Source organism: Barbus barbus, assembly GCF_936440315.1.
Source record: "Barbus barbus genome assembly, chromosome: 2".
Classification (NCBI taxonomy): Eukaryota; Metazoa; Chordata; class Actinopteri; order Cypriniformes; family Cyprinidae; genus Barbus; species Barbus barbus.
This window is the reverse complement of record NC_136730.1, coordinates 30729583-30752609: the sequence shown is the minus strand read 5'-3', so window position 1 is coordinate 30752609 and position 23027 is coordinate 30729583. Positions and strand designations below refer to the sequence as shown.

General features: G+C 37.1%; 1 protein-coding gene across 2 annotated transcripts in view; it reads right to left on the bottom strand.

The window, feature by feature from the left end:
* The window catches only part of LOC306884238 (transcription factor 12-like), a 113678-nt gene extending 92272 nt beyond the window's left edge, over window positions 1–21406 (bottom strand). Inside the window, exons 1-3 of one of the 2 annotated variants that reach the window (XM_079439960.1) lie at window positions 21209–21406; window positions 20225–20317; window positions 19833–19905 (exon numbers count right to left, since the gene is read on the bottom strand). In XM_079439960.1, coding sequence (XP_079296086.1) covers window positions 19833–19905; window positions 20225–20296 — 145 coding nt within the window. In that variant the 5' untranslated portion in view covers window positions 20297–20317; window positions 21209–21406. Of the gene's footprint in view, window positions 1–19832; window positions 19906–20224; window positions 20399–21208 lie in introns of those variants that run through there. The other variant, XM_079439961.1, reaches the window with a different exon arrangement.
* Between the last annotated feature and the right edge of the window lie 1621 nt (window positions 21407–23027).

The window sequence follows — 23027 nt, the reverse complement described above, 5'->3', positions numbered from 1 at the left end:
AAGTTCCTCTTTTTCCCCCAACACAAGGTCTAACACACATAATTAGTCTGTGTATGTGTGTGTGTGTGTGTGTGTGTGTGTGCGCATGTGTGGTCGGATGTGGCAGAGCAGGTCAGTCAGCACAGGGGCCTTTAAACTCAGACTGGGTTTTTTCTCTTAACACACCCCATAAAACATTAGGACTGTGCTTCACTAAAATAGCATGTTTCTGGATAATATTTGGTAATATGAAGGAAACTATTGCTGACACAATATTAACATTTTTGTGCACGTTAAGACTTATAATCAGAGCACAACACTTATATCAACATTTATTATATGCATATTATAGTGATTCAGGAAAAAAAAAACGAATATTTTGTTCATAAGATGGATTCATGATGTACTCTCTCATTACATAGGCAAAATTTTGTCAATTATAATAAGTGTTGAAAAGAAGAATAAATAAATGGGTAAAAGGCAAACATTAGATTATAAGGTTAGATATGGGGCTGGGTGGTGTAATTCATTCAGTGTCGGAGCTTGAATTTGTAAAAGGGGAGACATGTGTTTAGTATTTGCAACAGAGGAAATGACCTCATAGGGAAGTTCCTCTCGGAGGACCATCAGGAATTTCGTATATATTTACAACACTATCCATCAGTTTTATTCCCGCAAAAATGATCAAATCAGCACGTCTAATATAAATTTCAAGCAAACAAATAATCTTTAGCACTGGGTATGACAAGCTAACTCTGACAGGTTTCATACAGAAAAACAGAAAGTGTATGTGTGTGTGTGTGTGTGTGTGTGTGAGAGAGAGAGCGAGAGAGAAACAGCCTCCTCCTTTCTGTGGTTTAGTTTGTTATGAGTCAGCTGCACAATTTAACCATCTGCCAAATCACTGAGGACCGGTGTCATGAGATGTTCTACGTCAAGGTCAGTGATTGAAAAAACTTGCCATTTCCTGAACGGCTAATTTACAACTGCTCTTTTACTTGAGCCAGTCTAGCCGTGCAGAGCTTCACCTGCCTCTATAGCTTCTCTTAACGGCAATTCATCACCTTTATACCAGTAGTCTGCCCTACAATCCATGTGTGCGAGGTTTATAAAACATACACTCTTCCCACTCGCCTAGTGTGAAACATTACTGCTGCAGAGCCAACAGCCAATTCACAGCAGCTCACACAACCAATACACTCACTGATTCACAATCCCCGGTCCTCTCGCTGAACATACAGTATGATTTCCTTAGCACAATTTCCTGAAGGCCAATTTTCCACAAACATGTAAAAATGTGTCAGCTATCTATTGAGCATGACATTAGTGACAAAAATTACTTACTGATTAATCAAACTGAACCCTTCTGTCCTGGGGGAAAAAAACAAGTTATATCTATTTAAGTTTGACAAGTTATCTTATGGTAGCTGGATTGTTGATGATACAAGAGGGTCTAACAGGCTTTAAAGGGATAGTTTACCCAAAATTAAACTTCTATCAACATTTATTTATTTCAAAAAATAAAAACACTATGTCCATATGATGAAAATCAAAGGGATTAAAAATAACACTGACACTCATTGACTTTAATTGAATGGACAAATTACAGTCAAATTGTGTTTCACAAATGAACAAAATAATGCATGTTTGGAAAGACAAAAGGCAAAAGTGAATGACAGAATATACATTTTTGGGTGAATGGTCCTTTTTACCAGCTTGACCAAAATTGTCTAGCAGGTCAAAACAGTCAAATCAGACACAGACACAGACAGACAGATACACACTCGCAAATTGTAGTTAAAAATATTACATAATTTGTAAAAAAAATAATAATAATAGGGGGGGGGGGGTCTATATAAATCACTTTTGTTTACATAAACTGGGCAGCAGATTTAGCTCCCAACATGCTTTGAATGGGACTGCGTTATGTGTATTAAATGTAGAAATGAAGTATAATGTAATGTTATATGTTTTTCAATAAAAAGAGAGATTTGTTATTGTTTAATGTTCAGTTATGATGGATGTTTTTGAATTTTGTGGTTACCATTATTCTAAAGAGTAAAGCTTGTGCGTAGGCTACCAGACTGATGTGTGTCAAATGGCACTTTTCCAATGCATGGTACGGCACGGTACAGTTCAGTACGGCTCACTTTTGGGGGGCTTTCCACTGGGTACAGTACCTGGTACTTTTTTTAGTACCACCTCGGCCGAGGTTCCAAGCGAGCCGTGCCATTACCAAAAGGTGACGTGTAAACTCTGCTGATCACTGATTGGCCGGAGAACATCGTCACTGCCTGCGTCATTGAACTTGCGGCACGAGACACAACAGACCCTCTAGATTTAAATCAGCACAGCCAGCGAAGGATCGAATGCAACTGTTTTGAATGAGCGCACCTTCCTTTTAACTTTCGTTGTCTGTTGAGGAAGTACAGATGTTCCTCTCGTTGATAGCCGAGGAGTGGATCCAGCAAGAGCGTGATGATGGAGCAATGCGGAATTAAAAAGATTTTCAGGAGTCACGGCAGTAGAGGCAGCGCAACTGTAACGACACATGAATAATCCCGCCCACTCTAAAGCGGTACTAAACTGCAGGGGAGACGCAAACTGAGCCGAACTGAGCCGTGCCGTGCTGTTCTGAACCATGCAGAGCCGAAACTGTACTAATGCCAGAACTGACACCCGTCTCTTCTGATTCTCTCATCTGATGTTTCAAATAATAATACTAATAATAATAATAATTTTTAGCATGCCAAAATGCTATTACTATTATCGAACACAAGAACTTAAATCTACTTTGTCAAAAAAATAAAAATTTACACTACTTTTTTTTTTGTTCAAAGTGGACAAACTTTATATAAAATCAGAGAGTACTTCATGAATCCATCTTACAAACCACTTTTTTTTTTCCTGAATCACTATAATATGCCTATTGTATTCTGACTGGCAAGACAACAACAGCTGTGGAGTGGCCTACCTGTGTGACTAAGCTTCTTCCATGCATGCAACTCTGTTTATTAACGCTATAGTGCCAAAAGTTACATAGTGTACCTTTAAGCTGGTTTAACAAAACATTATTTGTTTAAATGAACTTGTTTTAGTTTTGTTTTATTGATCCAAACTAATTGTGTGGAATAGTTTTCCTTAACTTATCTACGTTCACTAAACAACTACTTTTTTGATGGTAGAATCTGAAGCCACCATCAGATCCAGTTTCATCTGGATTTTTCAGCAGGGTATGCTCTAATTGCACAAGTATAATCAAACTCCAAGCACGCCTTTGATAGACCCTCAGCTCGCTTTCCCCCAGCATCGGCAGCTATACATGTATCATATAGCTCATCTTTATAATTATTTCTGAGGCGTAATTTTTTATGCTTAATTATGAAAATTAGCTCCAAAATAAATGCAAATTATGCACGCATAGGCTTCCCGACCTAACTGCTGTGGATTCTGCGCTCGCGCACGATGCCAAAGAGCATTCATTTACATGCAGCTCCCGTCCAGAGAAGGATTTAAATATGGATTTAACTTGGCACAGGCTCTGCCTTGTGAGCAAATCTTTGTCTTTCCTGTTTTAGCATCTGGCATCCGTGAAAGATTCTTCTTTAACATTGTTTTACTTCTGCATTTCCAGACTAATCAAGACTTTTTCTCTAATTTGCTTTCATGGAATTACTTGGGATTTTAAGGGTGTCTTTGTCCTGCATGTCAGCTTTAATGAGGAAAAAAAGCATGACGAAAACCTTCAGTAATGCATGGCGGTATTAATAACAAAAAGACTAGCCGACTGAGCGGTTTTGCATTGGGGCAAAAAGTCACAGTGGCTATACAGTTGGGAAGAGGAGTGCTGGTATTTCCAGTAGGCTAAAGTTATACAGACACGTGCAGGGATTTTAAAACCAAACAGAGACTAAATGCCAAAAATAAGTTTTGCATTATAATCTTAAGCATTTGCAGTGAGCATAAACAGACATGTAAAATACATCCTCTCCTACACACACACACGTATATATAAATGGTTCTATTACAAATAAGTATTAATGAAAAAAAATAACAATAGAACATTATTCCAAACTACTATGAAAGAAAATTGATGCAGAAACAATTTTCTCTCAGAAATTGCTAGAAAATTTCACATTTAATTACAAAGAAATGGGAAGTCACGCATTGAATTAAATGTGAAATTTTAAAGTAGAACGACTGAAAGTGTTTTCATGTAAAACGTACTTCTATAATATTTGTATTATTTATAACTACAAAAAAATTTACAGTATACTTTTTGCCCCAAAATTGTCACACATTTGATTTTATTCTGCCAAAAATACAATAGAAAAAATATTTTTAAGTCATTGCAAATCACATTTTTCATGCACTTCAGAAACTAGCAGATGCAGACAAAAAAATAACCACGTCATTAACTCACATGTAAATAATTATTGAATGTCATGTTAAGATGCCTGTATGTCCTACATATCAACAGCATCCACAAAAATGCACTAAACATAGCAAACAACATGCAAATCTTGACCAACTCATGAACACGCCTAACAGTGAACTGAACTGATCGCCTATCAAATCAAATGCAGCACACATGAACGCAACCTTGACTAAGAGGCAAATATTTCTCTTGGCACACTCTGGCTCTCTTCTGGAGTTTAATTGTCGAACAGGTGTCCACACCCCTCCACAACAGACGCACAGTGAGGGGGGCAGAAACAAGGGTAATGTACCAATTGTTCCTGAAGCAAGTGGCTCACTTATGTGCTCTGGCAACGTGGTGGCCGAAAAAAAGAAATGCATTCATTACTTTAATTGACCGTTGCCTGCCACTGCTGCGAAAACAAACGCGCCAGACGTGACATCACAAAGCCCAAGGTCTGAGTCATTCGGTGGAATTTGTTTCTTGCCAAAGTGCCATGGAAACCAAACATTCCCCTCACAGGCCAAATGGCCACTGCATCGGGGTTCAACGGTGAAGCTGCGATCAATACAGAGCTGTGAGGAGGAAGCGCAGAGCGGATAAATGATGTGGAGAGGTACGGCTTCCCTCTCTGGCCTCATCAAGAGGGACGATGAAATCCCAGGACTCTGGAGAGAGAGAGAGAGAGAGATGACCGCTCAGCTCTCATTAGAGAGACTGATGCCATACAACAGAACTACACTTACTCATCTGAAATAACATGATAAGACCGACCGATGGGTGCCACGGCTAAAGGAGGAGGCTTGAAAATGATTAGGAAGAAAAGAAAACTATTATAAAACCTCAAAGCTTGATACAACTCCAAAACCGTGATATGCTAAATTACATGGGTCTAGATTTGGCGGTGAACCGAAGGAATAAATATCCACCATCCGATTTGTATTGTGGAAATTCTGCTGGACGACAAATGGATCAGAGATCTGGCACCTGGTTACACCAAGTGAATACAGCACAGAATTGACTTTATGTTGCTTTAAATGTAAATATTTTAAATATTTAGGAGTAAAACAAAAGGGAGAATGAGAAATGCACTCATTTCATTCAACAGAGGCCTTTAAATCACATTTAGGCTATATTTGAAATTTGAGAATATTATTCAAACTAAATTGACTAGAAAAAGAGAAACCACTGTCAGGCAAACTACAACCAACTTGAATCAGTATTTGATGCATCATACAGTACCTAACAAACAGACTAGACTTGGAAATAACTGAGCATTTCATTAACTGTAATCTTTTACCGTGTTTAATAAATTAACGGTAATGTATTAATATGTCCATGATGTGATTATCGCCGTGAGCAACTCCTACAAAGTGTGGGAAAATGACCTGGGTTTCCAAGGGAGAGGTTTGGAAGAAGCTAACTAGACCGCTGATTATAATGGAACGGTTTTCAGTCATTTACGGACCCAAAATGTGTGCAAGGAATCCCCATCCTAAAATTTCATATATAAGATCCCATGTACACTGTGAAAAACTAATAATTATAAAAAAAAAGGGGAAAATATTTAGCTTCTATTACATTATATTATTAAATTTTTATACTCCCTATAGTACCGTTTCATGTATTATTTTTTTTATTTTAATAAAAAAAATTAAATACTGTTTTCCTATACATTTATCCACAGAAAAACGCTTTCAGATATATACTCATTTGACTGAAATTGCAAAAACAGGGTAGCTGTATATTGAAAAATTAATAATCCCACCAAGCCAAACAGTTATGGGCCACCAGGTAAATCAAAATTAGTTCAAAAGTTACCATTTTCCTGTTAATATGTGAAGGCAGCATCAGACACAATGTAAAGTTAAGTTATAGGCCTTTAGTTAAAAATATCATAACATGAATGCATCATATTAATATAATAAATTAAATGACCACATGAATTATTTATTACGTATGTTTTTAATTTTATCTTTTTTCTTCAAATAAAACTGGCAGATTGCTCACAGTCTGTGTGTTTCAAATCCCTGCGTTACTGAAAAAAACTGATGAAAAATCTTGCAGAATTAGGAGTTTCTGCGTATCTATGCACATGTGAATCTGTGTAATTTTAAAACATCATCTCCAGCGGATATAATAACCAAACCACTGTTGCATTTGAGGATATATTGCGGTTTGACAACATAAGAGAAATTCTGGTTGTGTAGAGGCAGTATGAAGCACAGCGGTAGTGACAAGAGACTTTGTCATGGCTGGAAAAGCGTCTTCATTAGACCGGCCTCCTCGATTCCACTGCAGCGGGTCACATCGTGCAGTCGGTCACACATGGAGGACAATGAAGAATCACACCAACACAACAGCTCCTATGCACACAACAACGTGTCACTAAATCTCTCTCACACACACAAACTGACACATTCATGGCATAGAGATGAAATGCTTGTGAGGAGATCAACATGAGAATGGGTCACGGCAGCTTGAAATTAAAATTCAAAACATTGTTAAAGCGGGAGGAGGGCTATAAAGTGCCAGGCCTCGTTTTCCTACATGCAAACAAGGAGCGGTTTTGAGATTTTCAACAATCTGGTTATACGCATGAAGGAGAGACTATTTGACTCTCAAAATAGCCCCACCCTTAAATTTGAAGAGGCGTGTCTCCGAGCTAGTTGCCCTGCCTACATACGAGGGGTTTCCTCTCTTCATCAACATTTCATATAATATGTCCGCTTTAAAAAAACTGCTAATTTTAATATATGAGTGAAGTATATTAACGTATGGGTGTTTTACTGTTTTTTTTTATTATTAAACTATGTTTTATTACACTAACGTTCAAAAGTTTGAGGTCAGTATGACGACTACATTTAATCAGCAAGGACGGATTTAATTCACCAAGCAAGGATTTGATTTAATTTATTACAATTTCCACAAAAATAATATTAAGCCCAACTGTTTTCAGCATTGATAATAAAAATAAATGTTTCTTGAGCACCAAATCGAATTAAATGAGGTGATGTGATTCATTTCTACATAACTGAACATAAAGATAAATCACAGTTCAGTTCAAATGTTGAGTCAGTAACTGCTCTATAGGATTCAGTGAGTTTATTCTAGTGAGGGATTTATTAGACCTCTCAAACTAGTCACTGAGTCTTTCAGATTGACTAAAAAGGACCAGTCATTTGCTCACGAATTGGAGTACGCCAGTCACACTGTATGTTTTTGATTCACTGCAAAGAACCAGCTCATTTGCTTCTGAATCAAACTTTACTGGCCCTGTTGCTTTATAAATGCAATATGCGAGGACTACTCAATGGAAAAACATGTTTTATTGCCATTATTTTTCAGTAGTCTGTTTTTGTATTTTTTTATTTAATCAAGTACCATTCTGACTGCAAACATACATTCATTATTGTAAAAAAGGATTTCCTTTGTAGTAGCAATGGAGATTCAGCAGGGGCACTCCAGAAAACACAGGTTTTAAAGCAACATCTATTACTCAGACACTTTTCATAATAGCAAGCGTGTCATACTTAAAATAATAGCTCACTCAAAACTGAAAATGATGTCATTGGTTACTCAGCTGAAGCAAGAAGGCCATACGAGCGTGGGACAACATGAGGACGAGTAAACATCTAAGCAGAACATTACATTTTGGGGTAAAATATACCTTTAATAAAAGACTAAAGCTGATGTCTTGCAATAATGTGGTGTCCTTTTAACACTTGTACACATTTTTAGATCTAGACTGGATGAAAGCAGCAAAGGGACTCGTATGAAGCAAATTACACCCCAGTTACTCATTTGCTCCAAAATGCCAATTACCGATTTGGACTGACTCATTTGTGGCCTACATTAGTTTGCATATTCCCAGTCACATACACCGAGTGCCGACAACCAGCACTTATTCTGGCATGCCCTTCAGCCCAGATAGCACACGATATCTGAGATCTTGCCAAACAGAGAAAGGCTATGGAAAATGATCACCAGCCAGATATTTCAGGAGCACTAGATCCCTTTATGTCTAAAGAATCCTAGATATTAAAAGGGGCTGTGAGCCCTCTTCTTGGTGTGAATGAAATATATATATATATATATATATATATATATATATATATATATATATATATATATATATATATATATATATATATATATATATATATATATATATATATATATATATATATATATATATGACCCTGGAGCACGAAACCAGTCTTAAGTCACTGGGGTACATTTGTAGCAATAGCCAAAAATACATTGCATGTTCAAAATTATTGACATTTCTTTTATGCCAAAAATCATTAGGATATAAAGTAAAGATCATGTTCCATGAAGATATTTAGTAAATTTCTTACCGTAAATATATCAAAACTTCATTTTTGATTAGTAATATGCATTGCTAAGAACTTCATTTGGACAACTTTATAGGCGAAATATTGTCCTATCCTAACAAACAATACATCAATGGAAAGCGTATTTATCCAGCTTTCAGATGATGGACAAATCTCAAATTAAAAAAATTGACACTTATTTTTGAATTGTGAAAAATTTACTGGTTTTGTGGTCCAGGTTCACACACACATATACATATATATAATTTTTTTTTTTGGGGGGTGGGGGGGGTTGTGTGTTAGCCACTCTATCTGTCTTTGCTGGGCTACCTCATTTACCCAGCATTCCCGCTGAGCACGTTTCACTCCATCCCTCAAATTCCTATCAATAAAGAGTGCTACAGCTCATAATGCAGTGCCTTTGAAAAAAGGCAGGAGTTTAAATGTTCCTTTACCTATCTCTCCCTTCCCCCTCCATTCCATCCAGCAGAGGGGCCGTTAAGGGGTCCGGGCGGCACGGTTGTGCTGGATTTGTCTGGCCATGCCCAGTTCAGATGCATTAATCCAAACTCTCATTCTCTGCAATTTCCACACTTCCTTCCTGTGCTGCACCTTCACCATATGTTCCCAATCGCTAACGGAGGAAAGGTGCTTCTTCCTCCAACCTTGAGCCTCATCTGAGGAACTAAGGCACACAAGCCAAATAGATGAGAAATTTATCTTCCTCATAAAAAAGGGCCAGACTGCTGTGGGGCTTGCGGCGTAAATCCAAGAGATTTCCCTTCCTCTAACACATAATTAAATTGAGTTGTGTTAGAGTGCACATTAAACTGCATATCTCTCCCACTTCCTCTCCCCGCATTTCATGGGACAATGTGTGGCGTTAACTGAACTAAACTGTCTGCTCAAAGGAGCCAGATAGTAAATCAAAACTATGATGCTTCAGTCCAGGGCTGTCGATCAGTTGAGAGTTTGGTATTTGTAGCTGACTGATACCGTTTTTTAATGGGCACTGCTGACACTAATATTTAGAGAACATGATGGCCAATGGTCAATGTATATAATACAATTTAATGGTGGCAAATAATTGCTAAAATTAAGCAAACTCACATTTTGTACAACATTTACTCAATCTACTATAAATATTTGAAAAAAGAACCTCAATAGGACTGATTTGTAGTCACAGGTATGTGTATCAGCTATTTGTTATGTTATAAAATGTAATATGAGGCAGATGTTAAAAATAATCTTTTAGTTTGCATCTATCAAAAAAGTAATAATCTAATGAAAAGTATCTTTGATTTGTAAGATTTTCAAAAAAATAAGTTACATTGAAAAAAAAAAGTTAGCAAAACAACTATGCTACTATTAAAAAAAATGAGGTCTGTAACATTTTTATATTTTTGAAAGAATTGGTTTATGCCCACAAAGGCTTATTTGATCAAAAATACAGTAATTGCAAAGATAAACAAAGCTCTTTCTGATTCTGGTCTATAAAAAAACAGTAAAAACTGTTATATTGTGAAATGTTGAAATAGTTGTGCTGCTTAATACTTTTCTGGTAACCATGATACATTTTTTCAGCATTCTTTGATAAACAGAAAGTTCAAAAGGAGCAGCAAATATTTGTGATAGAACATTTTTTGTAACAATTACTGACCTCAAACTTTTCAACGGTATATAAAAAAGTATTTCCAAGCACTTAAAAAGGGAGTGAGAGAGTGAGAAAAGCAGAGGACCGTATGTAAAGCGCTATTTTGTCAGGCGAGACGTGCCTATGATTACTGCTGATTCTCAAGCATGCGCTGGATGCATCGAACACGCTGTGCACAAAAGGATTATGCTGTCACACCCCCGGGTGCTTGCAATCAAGGCGGTGTTTATTGCATCAGGAAGATTTATTTTTATTGAGCTGCTCATTAGCAGGGTTTAATCAGAGCCTTATCTTATGACTGTTCTAACACTGATATCGCATCGCTCATCAGCCGGGCCTGAGAAAAAGCAAACAAACTCAATCCTTCCCCTCGGCAACTCTCAGCCTCTTCTCCATCACATACAAGAACGACACCATGAATATGAATGAATTATGTAGAGATATGCAACGGCACGTGAATATTACCGGCAAACATACTCTATAAATGCAGCAAATGCAGGCATGTACTTGGACACCTAAAGGATGCTGTTTCTGAAGGAATATATTTCCTTCATATATGGAATATATGTTTTCTTTGCACACAAAAAGTATTCTCGTAGCTTCATAAAATTACGGTTGAACCACTGATGTCACATGGACAATTTTAACTATGTCCTTACTACCTTTCTGGGCCTTGATTATGATAGTTGCTGTCTATACAGGGTCAGAAAGCTCTTGGATTTCATCAAAAATAAAACGAAACATGCGAGAAGCGATGTAATATCGTTTTGCAGAAACATCCCCAGACATGCATTTTTCCAATGAGCTTGGTTTGAGGAATATGCTCAGTAATGGCAAAAATTAAAGAGAATAAGTAAAACCTTTATTCTTGCACTGTGGATCAGGGTAAGCCGTCACAGAAGGGCACTCAGACGTCATTCTCTCCAGCAGAGGGCTGGAGGAGCAGAGGGTTCTGCTAAGGCTGGCAGGGCAGGGGAGCTCACGGCAGCCGAGCCGAACAGACAGCACTGCCAAGCCAGAAGCACGGCCTCATACCTCTCCTGTCCTCCACAAGAAAACTAGCATCCCTGGTCATCCTTCTTCACGTCAGAACAGAGTCAAGGGTACTCCAGCATAAAGAAAAACACTTATCCACCCATGAGGAGGAATAAAAGGAAACAACAGAGCGATATTAATGATGTAATAAACTGATTGATAGCCAATAGGAGTTTATGACCGCTGCCCTCAGAGATCCCATCTGTCACTGGGAGAACCGAGCCAAAATGACACGGGCTACATAACACATGCTAGCTTTCTATCGATTAACTCTCTCTGGCCCCAAGCAGGGGAAAACACACTGAGACTTAATCGCAAGGTAAAGAGAAGTGTCTCAGCGCTGCCAAGAGCGCTTCGGCCCACTATCACAATCTTTCCCCGACAACCACGAACACACGGAGCATTTATCATCATTATGACTGGAAGCCGTGGCTCTGGAAGCCGAATCAAGCATCGGTTTCGAGCTTCTGAGGGAAATAAGGCTAAAGCTGAAATCCACAAACAGAATAATAGTTCATTCAATTTGACACTAGGACTTGTAAATGTGACAATTTCCATACATTAAATGAAAACAATGTCATTATAGTAATTACCATAGTAACAAACCAGCGCAAAGCTCCACAATGCAAATTGGAGAGCTTTGCAAAAGCTTTAGCCGGAGTACATCATCTTTAATTTATTACTCCAAATCCTTCAAAAGACAAATTAAAAACGAGTAACAAATCAGTGGTACACACTAATCCTCAAGTCTTTTTCAAGAGAAGAGATTGAACTTCAATTTGATTGGTATTTCACACAGAAGGATAGAGAAGAGGGGAAAAAATCATTTCAGACTCCAGTCCTAAAAATACCAAGCCACGTTAAGTCCAAATGCGTTCGTGACTAAATCTATACATAGAGGGAGGTTGAGCTGGCTACTACAGAGGATTAGGACCCGCACTATGTGTTTCTCACCATCAGCATTTTGTGCATCTAAAATGGAAATCCTGATAGAAGTATCAGGGTACAGGTCACGTACAGCCCGGCACTCGCTCTCTGACTCTGCCCATCACACGCAATGAGTTTGGAGTGTTTATTGGTGACCCCATCATTGGCGCTATGCTCTTTACATGACGAACTAGGTGTTTATTGGCCGAGTGCGAGTCGGCGTGAAGGAGCATTTTATTTTGGCCCACTTCACCACCTGCGCAGCAGGGCTGGGCCCGGCCGAACCGCTCAAACCCGGCTCTTATAGCTCAAAGTGGTGAAAGTTTTTCAGTGAACATGCGAGGGGTGAAGAAGTGATGTTTAATGCTTAATGATCAGAAAAGCTGAGGAGTAGCCTTGAACACAACAGAATCCTCTTGCACTCTGAACAACAGTGATGCAGAAGACACTTGTGAATTATTTTAGTGGCTGATAAAATGCTTCTGAATAATGGTGTGGACTGTAATAAATACTAGTAATGATGCACATTGCAATGGTATAGTTCACCCAAAAATAAAAACTTTATGAATTTATTTTATTCATTTTAATTAAAATAAGTGTTAATTAAAAAAAAAAGAAAAGAAAAAAGTAAAAAACAAAAATATAAATCAAAACAAAATACACCTAATTTAAATAATAATATTAACACAAAATAAAATAGAATAGTTTTAAACTGACAGTTCACAGGCTGAACTAGTCCTGCATTACCAGCACAAGCTTCACAACTACTGGGTCTGAAACTCAATGGAAAAAAGATCTGATACTTTCTCATTTTTAATAAGGATTTTTTATTTATTGTTTTTGTTCAAAGAGGACACATAACTTCAATCCCTGTGGATCATGCTGAGTGGACCAAATGGGCCAGTTCATACACTCAGCATTGTGCCATCTCCTCTGAGAGCTCAGAAAACCACAGGGACACAGAGATCAAAAAGGTCATTATGCACCCACTCATGCCAAATATCTGCTCTCTTATTCCCCGTCGAAGTCTGCTCACTCTCTGAAGCAGTCCTGCTGGTGCACACCGGGCCAGGCAGAGTGTGAACGGCTACAGGCTGTTGGAGCATCAGAGCAAGATGACCCTCAGAACAGGAGTTAAAAGAACAAAAACTTGGATATATTATGATTCTCTCTCTCACACACACACACACACACACACAAAACTTAAAAGAACACACATGAGCGTGCACTTTAAAAAGTAATTCAGTGACTTTTTAAATAATACAATAATAAAAATCTATACTGCTTTATACATGCCAAAATGAACACCAACACACCCAACAGTTAATTCTGTCTAAAATTTACATCTAATATTTAAGTTTATTTCATTACACGAAATTAGCTTTTGACTAGCAAATTACATTTTTAAGATTTACTTAATAGTTTTGTTACATTTCATCGAAATATTTTAGAATAGAGAAATTATACCGGTCAATTTTAAGAACTACAATTCTTACTCATTCCATATGGATATTCTTCATCTTTAACAACAACCGAAGAAATTGAAGTGGGACACAATTAATGTACATGCGAAAAAGAGAGGAAAACATGCTTTTCCAGCATGCTTTGCTATGTAATTTTGCAGGAGATTAAATGTTGAAATTAAGTGATGTTTGTGTTTCTGCACAGGATTAATATAATGGGAGCTCTGTTAGGCCTAAAATAGGCCTGTGTGTTTTTTTTTTTTTAGTGGATTCAAATGAAATAAGTTCACATTAGTCATAAGTATATATTTTTTTTTTAAATGATAGAAAAGTCACCTACCTAACTCATTGCGTACTCAGTATTATTTGTTATGGTTGTATAGTTATTCAGATTTCATTAAATTTTCTATTTACATTTATCCAAATCATAAAGTACATTTCAATTATTTTACAGCAAATTTAGACAGTATAAAAATGTTCAACAAAACTTTTAATATAGCTTAGAGTATACTAGACGTAGACTCTATAAGAGAAAGTGTGACAAATAATGAAAACAAACAAAAGGATTCTGAGTGTAACAACAATTCAGCATCACGATTCTGAAATAAGTGCTGTTTTGATTAGTACTGATGGGCATGTAGGGAGACATTATGGATGCACCTGCAAAATATTTCAGGTACCTCTGTGAGTCCTGCGCGAATACTTTAAAATTGAATTGTGAGGAACGGTTTAAGCTCGCAGTGCCCTAATCTTGTTTCCACATACAGTAGGACTTGGGTCAGATATGTAATGAAATTGGAATGTGATGGAAAGTTGATCTCTCATAAAGAAAGGATGATGTGGCTCCGCCCACAGGCCTTCAGCTCTGACGGGGATTAATAACTCCAGGGATTTCCCCCTCAATATCAAAACCCCCTTTCACAGTGACTGCCCAAATAAAACAACGGTTCAGAATTTCACAACCTGGCCTCTTGCTGACTATAACAGTTGTTGAAATGCAAGCCTTTTAATTTGCTGACGACACAAATAGGCTATTATGAGTTTGCTGCAACTGTTGAAGATGATGAACGAAGAAAGGATAAAGACATCTTCAGCTAAGACTCTCATCGTCAGCTCAACTGCTTCTAGAGCGGTGACATTAGCGTGAGCTCTGGTGGATATAGCTATGACTGTCAACACGCATTCTCCACTCACTTGCAAACAGGAAAAACACAGATAGTCAAACGTGTTTCAGCCATTCCCTCCAACTCCTGTCTGCTGTTGTAAAGCAAAGCACACACATAGATACCAAGGAAGTTGTTTTTCTCCAAAAACTCTGTACCCCATCCCCAAACTAAGCTGACTGTGGCTCTGCTGGCTCAAAATTTTGCACTTTGAAGAGGGAATATCAGAAAGGTATTATAATCCCTGAATGCTTCCATAAAATTTAAGGCAACAAGAAACAAGCTTTGCTTTGTACTACTAGAGTGGTCAAAAATACTGGTACTTCAGCACCAAGTAGGTACTAACATTTAAAAAATTTAACTTTTAACCCAACCTTTCTTTAGTAGGCCTACTTGTAGTGCCTAATACAAGTCAATTTGGTACCCTGTGAAAAGTGTTTATTTACAACTTGAGCACTTGTTGAGAACACAGCCGGTCAGACATATTTAAGTTATTCAGAACGTGCCTAATACCTGTCAAAATCAGTGCTTTTGTTTTGTATGAGCTCACTAACTGAGTTCTGGACACTTATACCTGATAAACTGGAAAGCTTACGGGCACTTAAAAATCTTAATAAAATCTCATTGTTTACTCGCCACAAAGCACATAAGAAACCGACTTCTAGAAATACCATGCATTATTTTCCTGTTGTCATTATTTTGTTGTAACTTCCAATGACACACCTGAGACATCCAGCCGACTGCTCCACAACAGATGTGAAAGTTTACAACATCTCTTCTTTGTTTCAAACACAGCTGTCCTCCACAAGTCACTTATTTATTCATCACAGCCAGAATAAACTCAGCTTTCTCAAATATATTGAAAGAATAACCATAATCTAAATATGCCCTAGTTTAATTTCCATTCTTTGAACTCACATCAAAGTTGTTGTTTTTTTCCTTCTAAAATCCAAATCAATCACCAAAAATGCCAACAAATCCGCTGTTGGGGGGAGACTTGCTGAAATGCTGGAAAAGATGCACACGCCGTGCCAAGTAACCTGCCTTCAAAGGGCCTTGATCGCTATGGCAACAGCATGATCTTCCATAACCAAGCCATGAGGTGACCTGAGATGCATACATGAGATATCCAAAAAACCCTCCCAGAATTCTTCCTGCCGTGGCGGCACCAGCCTGCCAGAGGAAGCCACTGCTCTGACGGCATCACATGCGCAACGTGGCCCAATGGTTCACAGAGCAAGCAGCAGGTTAGCTAAAAATAAACAGCCTCCTGCCACAGAGAAGGGGTCCTTCACTAAAACACACTGAGCTTTTTTTAAAGACTATTTTGAAAACCACAAAAAATTATGTATTTCTGCAAAATAATAGCATATTTTTATTTATTTATTTTAATTTTTTTACTTGCATCATGTCAAAAAAATTTACAAAATCATGTAAAACTCTGCAAGCTGAATCTAGCAAGCTTGGTTTTAAGACTGAATGTTTCTCAAAAGGCAAGGGTGAAGTAATAAAAAGAAAAAAAAAGAGATATGAATATAGAAACATCAGAAACAGAAGCTGGCTGAGGGAGTCTCAGGAGACAATGGCTTCCGGAGTTCAGAAACATAACAGGTTCGTTTCTTTACCCAAAACTACTGAAAGCCAGTTTGGTGGTTATAGATGTGGAGCGGTTTTGAAATAATAATCCATTCTGAAACAAACGCATGCTTAAATGGGAGCGACTCCGTCATTGTCTTAAACAAAACTCACAAATCCGCTGAGAAGCCTTTGAGGATAAGCTGTGCTCAAGTGAGGTTTTGTCACCTTTAATATCTTCATTATACAGCAGGGCAGTTTTATTTTCCTTGCCTGAAATTATCTTAATATTTGAGGCTTTTTCGGAGTTCAGACTTTTTACAGAGAGGATATAAAACTCTGAATACTAATCATACAGATTCTTCCCCTCTCATTAATTATTAATCAGTCGATAAAGCCTTTTTCTAATCCATAGACAATAAGGACAGTGATGCCTGAGGTTTACTCGCAGCTCACTCTCTGAGGATGACTTCAGGTACAAGTTCAAAAGCGCCGAGCGAAGCCATACCGACAGCTTTGTTGACAAAGCAAAAAATAAAAAAGAATCAGGGAATCTTAAATATAAATAAATAAATTATCTTATTTTAATAAACAATTTTAAGTTGTGAATTCAGACTTCATTAAGGAATTTACATATTTAAATTTTGTAACAGATAATACGTACACTACCGCTCAAAAATTTGGAGTTAGTAAATTTTTAAATGTTTTTGAAAAAAAAGTCACTTATTACTCATCAAGCGTAACATTTTATCAAAAATAATATATTTTAAAATCTAATTTATTCCTGTGAGAGCAAAGATTCATTTTGATTAAGCAATAATTCAGGAAATAATTCAAAAGAACAGCATTCATTTGAAACAGAAATCAATCAATTTGTAACAGTATCTCTGTCTTTACTGTCACTCTTGATCAGTATAATGAAAATAAACAGAATAAAAGTATGAATTTCTTAAAAACTTACTGACCCCGAACGTTTGAACAGTAGTGCATGCGTTTGTGACAATTTCATTCAATTTATGACCTAATCTGACATGCAATTAATTGAACTGTTGCCTCACGTGAAAAGGCGCTGGGTGGGGTCTAACAGAGGAAGAGTTGTGTTTGCAGAAATATCCTCAGATGGCACTATTCCACTATTGTTTTAAATGCTTCTTGGTGGGTCCGTTTCAACAGCTTTTTTCTAGAAAAAGCAAGGACATTTATCTTTGCACAATACCTCATGCCTGTATAACACAGTGGCTACGACATGAGAAATAACAGTGTTGGAGACAACAAAAGAGAATTTTGTTATCAGACAGGTGATACATGCCTGGCCAAGCTGTGGATGAAACAGAGGGCATATCACAGCATTCCCACACAATGGCTGCTCTTTACAAAGGTCTGGCAGATTAGCGAGAAACATGACCAAACCCTTAGCGCACATTTCCACCATCAAAACCTCCTAATACACATATGCATTTTTTAATGAAATATTGCAGGTTCAATACAAGTTATGCTTAATCAACATCATTTGAAGTACCAAGTTGATTTCCATTTAAAAAAAAAAAAAAAAAATTCAAGTCCCCCATTTGATGTTTTTTTTTTTCATTGTTGTCTAAGAAAGCAAACATCAAGGTTATAGTGAGGCACTGACAATGGAAGATTCTTCTGTTAAAACTTGTGTATTATTTGAGCTGTAAAGTTGTTTTAATCATTTTTATGGTCGTTTAAGGTTTTAGTTGTGTTGTCATGGCAACAAAGTTGTAAAACTGGATAGAAATGGTTAGTAAGTGACACTAAAATCATGTTAACACACATATTGCTCAGAATTTGTTGCTATGCTATTGAAAGTGAATATTTTAACACGTTCAAAATGGACCCATTCACTGTAACCCAGCTTATTTATTTATTTTTAAAGAAAAGGAGAGACAAGTGAAATTAATTTTTGTGCTAAACAACATTATGCCACAAATGCTGTAATGAACTTGGAATATTACTTTAAATTAGTGCTGTCAAACGATAATCACGATTAATCGAATCCAAGAAAGAAGTTTTAGTTTACATAATATATGTATGTGTATATTTATTATGTAAATATAAATACACACATATGCATGTATATATTTCAGAAAAATAGGTTATGTTTATAAATATAAATTATATGAATATAAATATAGGCATGTAAATACAAAAAGATATACTGTAATGTGTGTGTGTTTATATATATACACATAATATATATACACAGAACACACACATATATTGTGCAAACAAAAACTTTTATTTGGTATGCGATTAATCATTTAACGGCACTATTTTAAATCCTTTATTCTGAAACAGGACTCTGCTCCTGCTGCTCTAGTTTGGGAATCAGATATTTCACCTGATCTAGGTCACCTGATAATCAGGAATGCCAAGCTATATTGAATTATCTAGCATAGATGGATACAGCAAAATGGCTTCTCTCTACTATCTTGATGCTCCGCAAACACAAATCTCTGCCGGTGCTTGAAATAACGCCCCACAGCGTTTCCAAACCGTCTCTGAAACACTGCTGTTTTGAGTAAGTTGTGTGAGGAGCAACAAACAACAAGAGATGTATTTATCACATTTAGCATCATAGCACATCAAAGCCAAAGACTGATTACAAGATCACATGTGCGTAAACTTTTCATTTATTATTGTTAGATTCTGGCTGACGTGAGCCAATAAAGTCAGGTTATTTTACAAAACATTCTGAAAAGGTTTACAAAAGCATTTTGCTGTCTCAGCTCTGCTGCTATTCAGTAATCCACTAAAAGCGTCCTCTAGATAGCAGATGAGTGTAACAAGGGCTCTGTTTTGTTGCTTAACATAAAACAAGCATTGAGATAGAATAATGCTTGATTGTTTCCTTCTTCTACAGCACATTAGACAATGGATGATCTTTACAGCAAAGTGTAGTCACCTATGACAGGATCCATATATAAACAGGAACTCTATCAAAGTACAACCTTAATGTGAACTCTAAGAAAAGCAATGATGTATGCATGTATGTAAAGTATGTATGCATGTAAAAAATCAATTGACAACAGTGGTGCCTTTCATTTCAGTGTAATTAAAACAGTGGATGCATCTGATCTCAAAGGCATTACTGAACCCTTCTCTACACACTCCTTATTAATCAAGAGAAAAATCAAAAACAACTTGAGATGGAATTCATGACTATAATCAACAGCAACAAGACTTCATTGAGAATCTGACTGGACAGTGTGAAACGAAGACAATCTTTCATTAAAGGATGTCCACAGGAAGTCGTACCTGATGTGGTGAACTGGCTGCTTCCAAGAGTGGTTGGCCTGTTTCTCCCACTGTTTACAGGTGGAGAAAACATCTATTGGAAGACACAAAAACATTTTTCTGAAATACTGCGGTATTAACATTACACAGACAGTGTCTCGTGTTTAATGAATACAAAAAACCATGTGCAAAAAAACAACAAGTGCATGTTTTATATATTACATATTCTAAAGTATTTTTAAAAATACATGTATATACATGTGTGTTTGTTGTTTGTCATATAATCGGGTGAAAAATAAACAAATATTCACAACATAAAAAAGTAATACTTTAACAGCACATATCTTACAAGTGAATGACTGACCCAATGACAACAGCTGGAAGAGAGTCCAAATAATTGATTAATGTCTTACCGCGCTGAAATCCAGCAGATCACTCAGCTCCTTATCCGTCCCGATAGCGGCAATCCGCTGCTGAGGGTTCATCCTTACGATCCTTTTCTAAATCTACAAAACACAAACATCATTCCCCTCAATCTGAGCGCCTGATGTGTGCTGAAGCTTCATGCTAGCCAGCACAGCTTATGCAAATGACATCGGTGAACATCCGCAGCTTGACATTTGCTAAACATCCCCATCTCCAGTCTTTTAGCAGAACTAACTTTGCGCTCTTCCGAAACCTTGGGCTACCGAAGGACCTGGTTGTCCTTAATCAAAACCTGTGTGTTAACCGTTAAATAGTAATAAATAAATAAAAAGCTCCTGAGAGACAGACCCAAGAGCCCCTCTTCCCCAGCCTTGTATTACTGACAGTTTCAGACGAGGTTAGGGAATTTATTTTTGTAAACAATAGCAATCGCATGAAACTTGGTGACACAGCGGACAAATGTTTTATTATAATGTTAGAGAGCAGATCTAATGGGGTTTTTGGGATGACCAAACGTGGACATGTTGAGAAGGACGCTGTGCTCGGTGGTGTCACACACATGGACCCGCAGCATCATTTTTCAACCGCATGTGTTTGATTCTTGAACATATCAAAAGTCACGAGGTAGAATGAACGCTCACGCGCTGTCCAAACATCAGCCGCTGCACACTTTTATTGTTGCATTACAGCAGAATTCATACAAACAAACAACGCCGCTGCTGTTGTTGTTCGCTAATTGCCAGTTAACCTATTCACAATAATGGTGCGACCGTGAAACGATTAAGCGAAAACCGACCATTAGCACTGACATAACACACATTTTATCGTGCAGAATGAACAGCGAGGTGTCAAGCTGAAATGTTAAAGCGAATGCCGACCCCTTTCGCTCCACATCGGCTCCTGTCTTTTCTTCTATCCCAACTTCTTTCACCCAGTCCGAAACCTCTCACAAACTCTGTGCAATATTTTACCTGTTTTGTTGTCAAAAATCCAACTAGGGCGATCGGGTGTGCCGGTGACGGCGTAGGTGTCCTTGTTTCGCGTCGGAAAAATAATGAAATCGGTATCTGTCGCGATTGTATATTGCAAATATCCACTATATAACTTGCGAGTTTCCCTTAGGCAGACATTTTTGCTTGGCGATAACCGAAGCACGACTATGAGGTCTGAAAGTGTGTCCTTCCGCCAGCGCCGTAGACTTGACTGTTCTTCAGCAGCGCGGATGAATACCGTGTGTGGCGAATCATAAAGCCTGACACACAACCTTGCTAGGGGAGTAAAGGACCACTGGAGCACCTCCTAAAATCAGTTTGGTTTACCTCCCAACTCCCTCCACGTAAATGTGGGCTTCGTTGGCTATGTGTATTATAAGTATTGGGAGAAACTGAGCATATTTAAAGCATGGAATACATCATTTTAGCTGCATTAAGTGTTCTGCTGGAACAAGTGCAGCAGCATAAATTTGAACTAGTGCACACTCTCTCAAAACTATGTCTATGTCGACGTATAGACATTGCTATTCTTCCTTTCAAACCTTATATAAGAAGACCTAACTTTGATCACCACACATTTCTTCCTTCCTTCATCCTCAGCATTGGATTTTTTTTAATGTGCCAAAGCAACCAATGGAACATCAAGAATAGGCTACAGTGCAACTGCATGAAAATAATAGTGCAGAATATAGTATATGCATATAGAATTATATGATATGATGAACTATGAAAAATAATGTTTGAAATAATTTGATATTATTATTGCTGTTGTTGCTATTGTTCATTTTTTTACTTTTTGAAATTTATAAAATATATTCTTTGAAAATGAATCAAATTTACATATTAAGAGAAATTGATTTGCAATGGTTTTTTTTACAACTGTAATGAATGAATCCTATTTGTATTAAAACATATTTTTTCATTCATTACTATTTTACTAAGTCTTTATGTCAAAACCTTGTAACAGTGATTAAGTGGGCTCTACCAATCCTTTACCAGAATTTAGGAGACCAGTATCATCCCATAACTTTTAGTGCAAATGAAACTTGCAAAGAAGAACAATGCAATAAATAAGCTGCATATAGGAATAGTTGTTTAGTGTGTTTTAAAAGGACCCATAACCAATACTACTGTTTACATATGTAAGGGTGCTTAACTGTACTACACTATAGAAAGTTTGCCATAAAATTAAATGCAACTTAACATATTCCACAGTACTCTACTACAGTGCATATTAATAATGAGTTTATCTTGACAAGTAATTATGATAGGATGCTGTATATATAAATTACAATAAGCTTACATAACTTTTATATTCAATGATATCTAAAATAGTGATATTCGGTAAAACTATAGAAGTACTTCATAAAGAACAAGAACATGTATGTCGTTATGTTCATCCAAACATTAACCAGTTCAAGAGATGGGAAAAGAACACCACAAAAAAATTGCCTGTACAGAGCAAAGGGCTGCACAGTTTAACATCACTAAGCCAAAACAGCTTACAGATGTACAACATAAGCCATCCAAAAAAAAAAAAAACTCTTAAAACACCCTTCCCTCCAAACTTTCTGAATGAAAGAACGAGATGTATCATCTGCTGGTGATGATGACATTCATTATTTATAAAGGGCCTGCATCCCTGACCTATCACAATACTCATAGTGCCACCTGTTGGTCAAAATAAACAGAAGCCAGACAAAACTGCCAAAGTTGCTGCTTGTCAAATTGAACTCCTAACAGAAGAGAATTAAATATTATTACTATGCTTCAGTTTATCACCATTGAATTACTACTC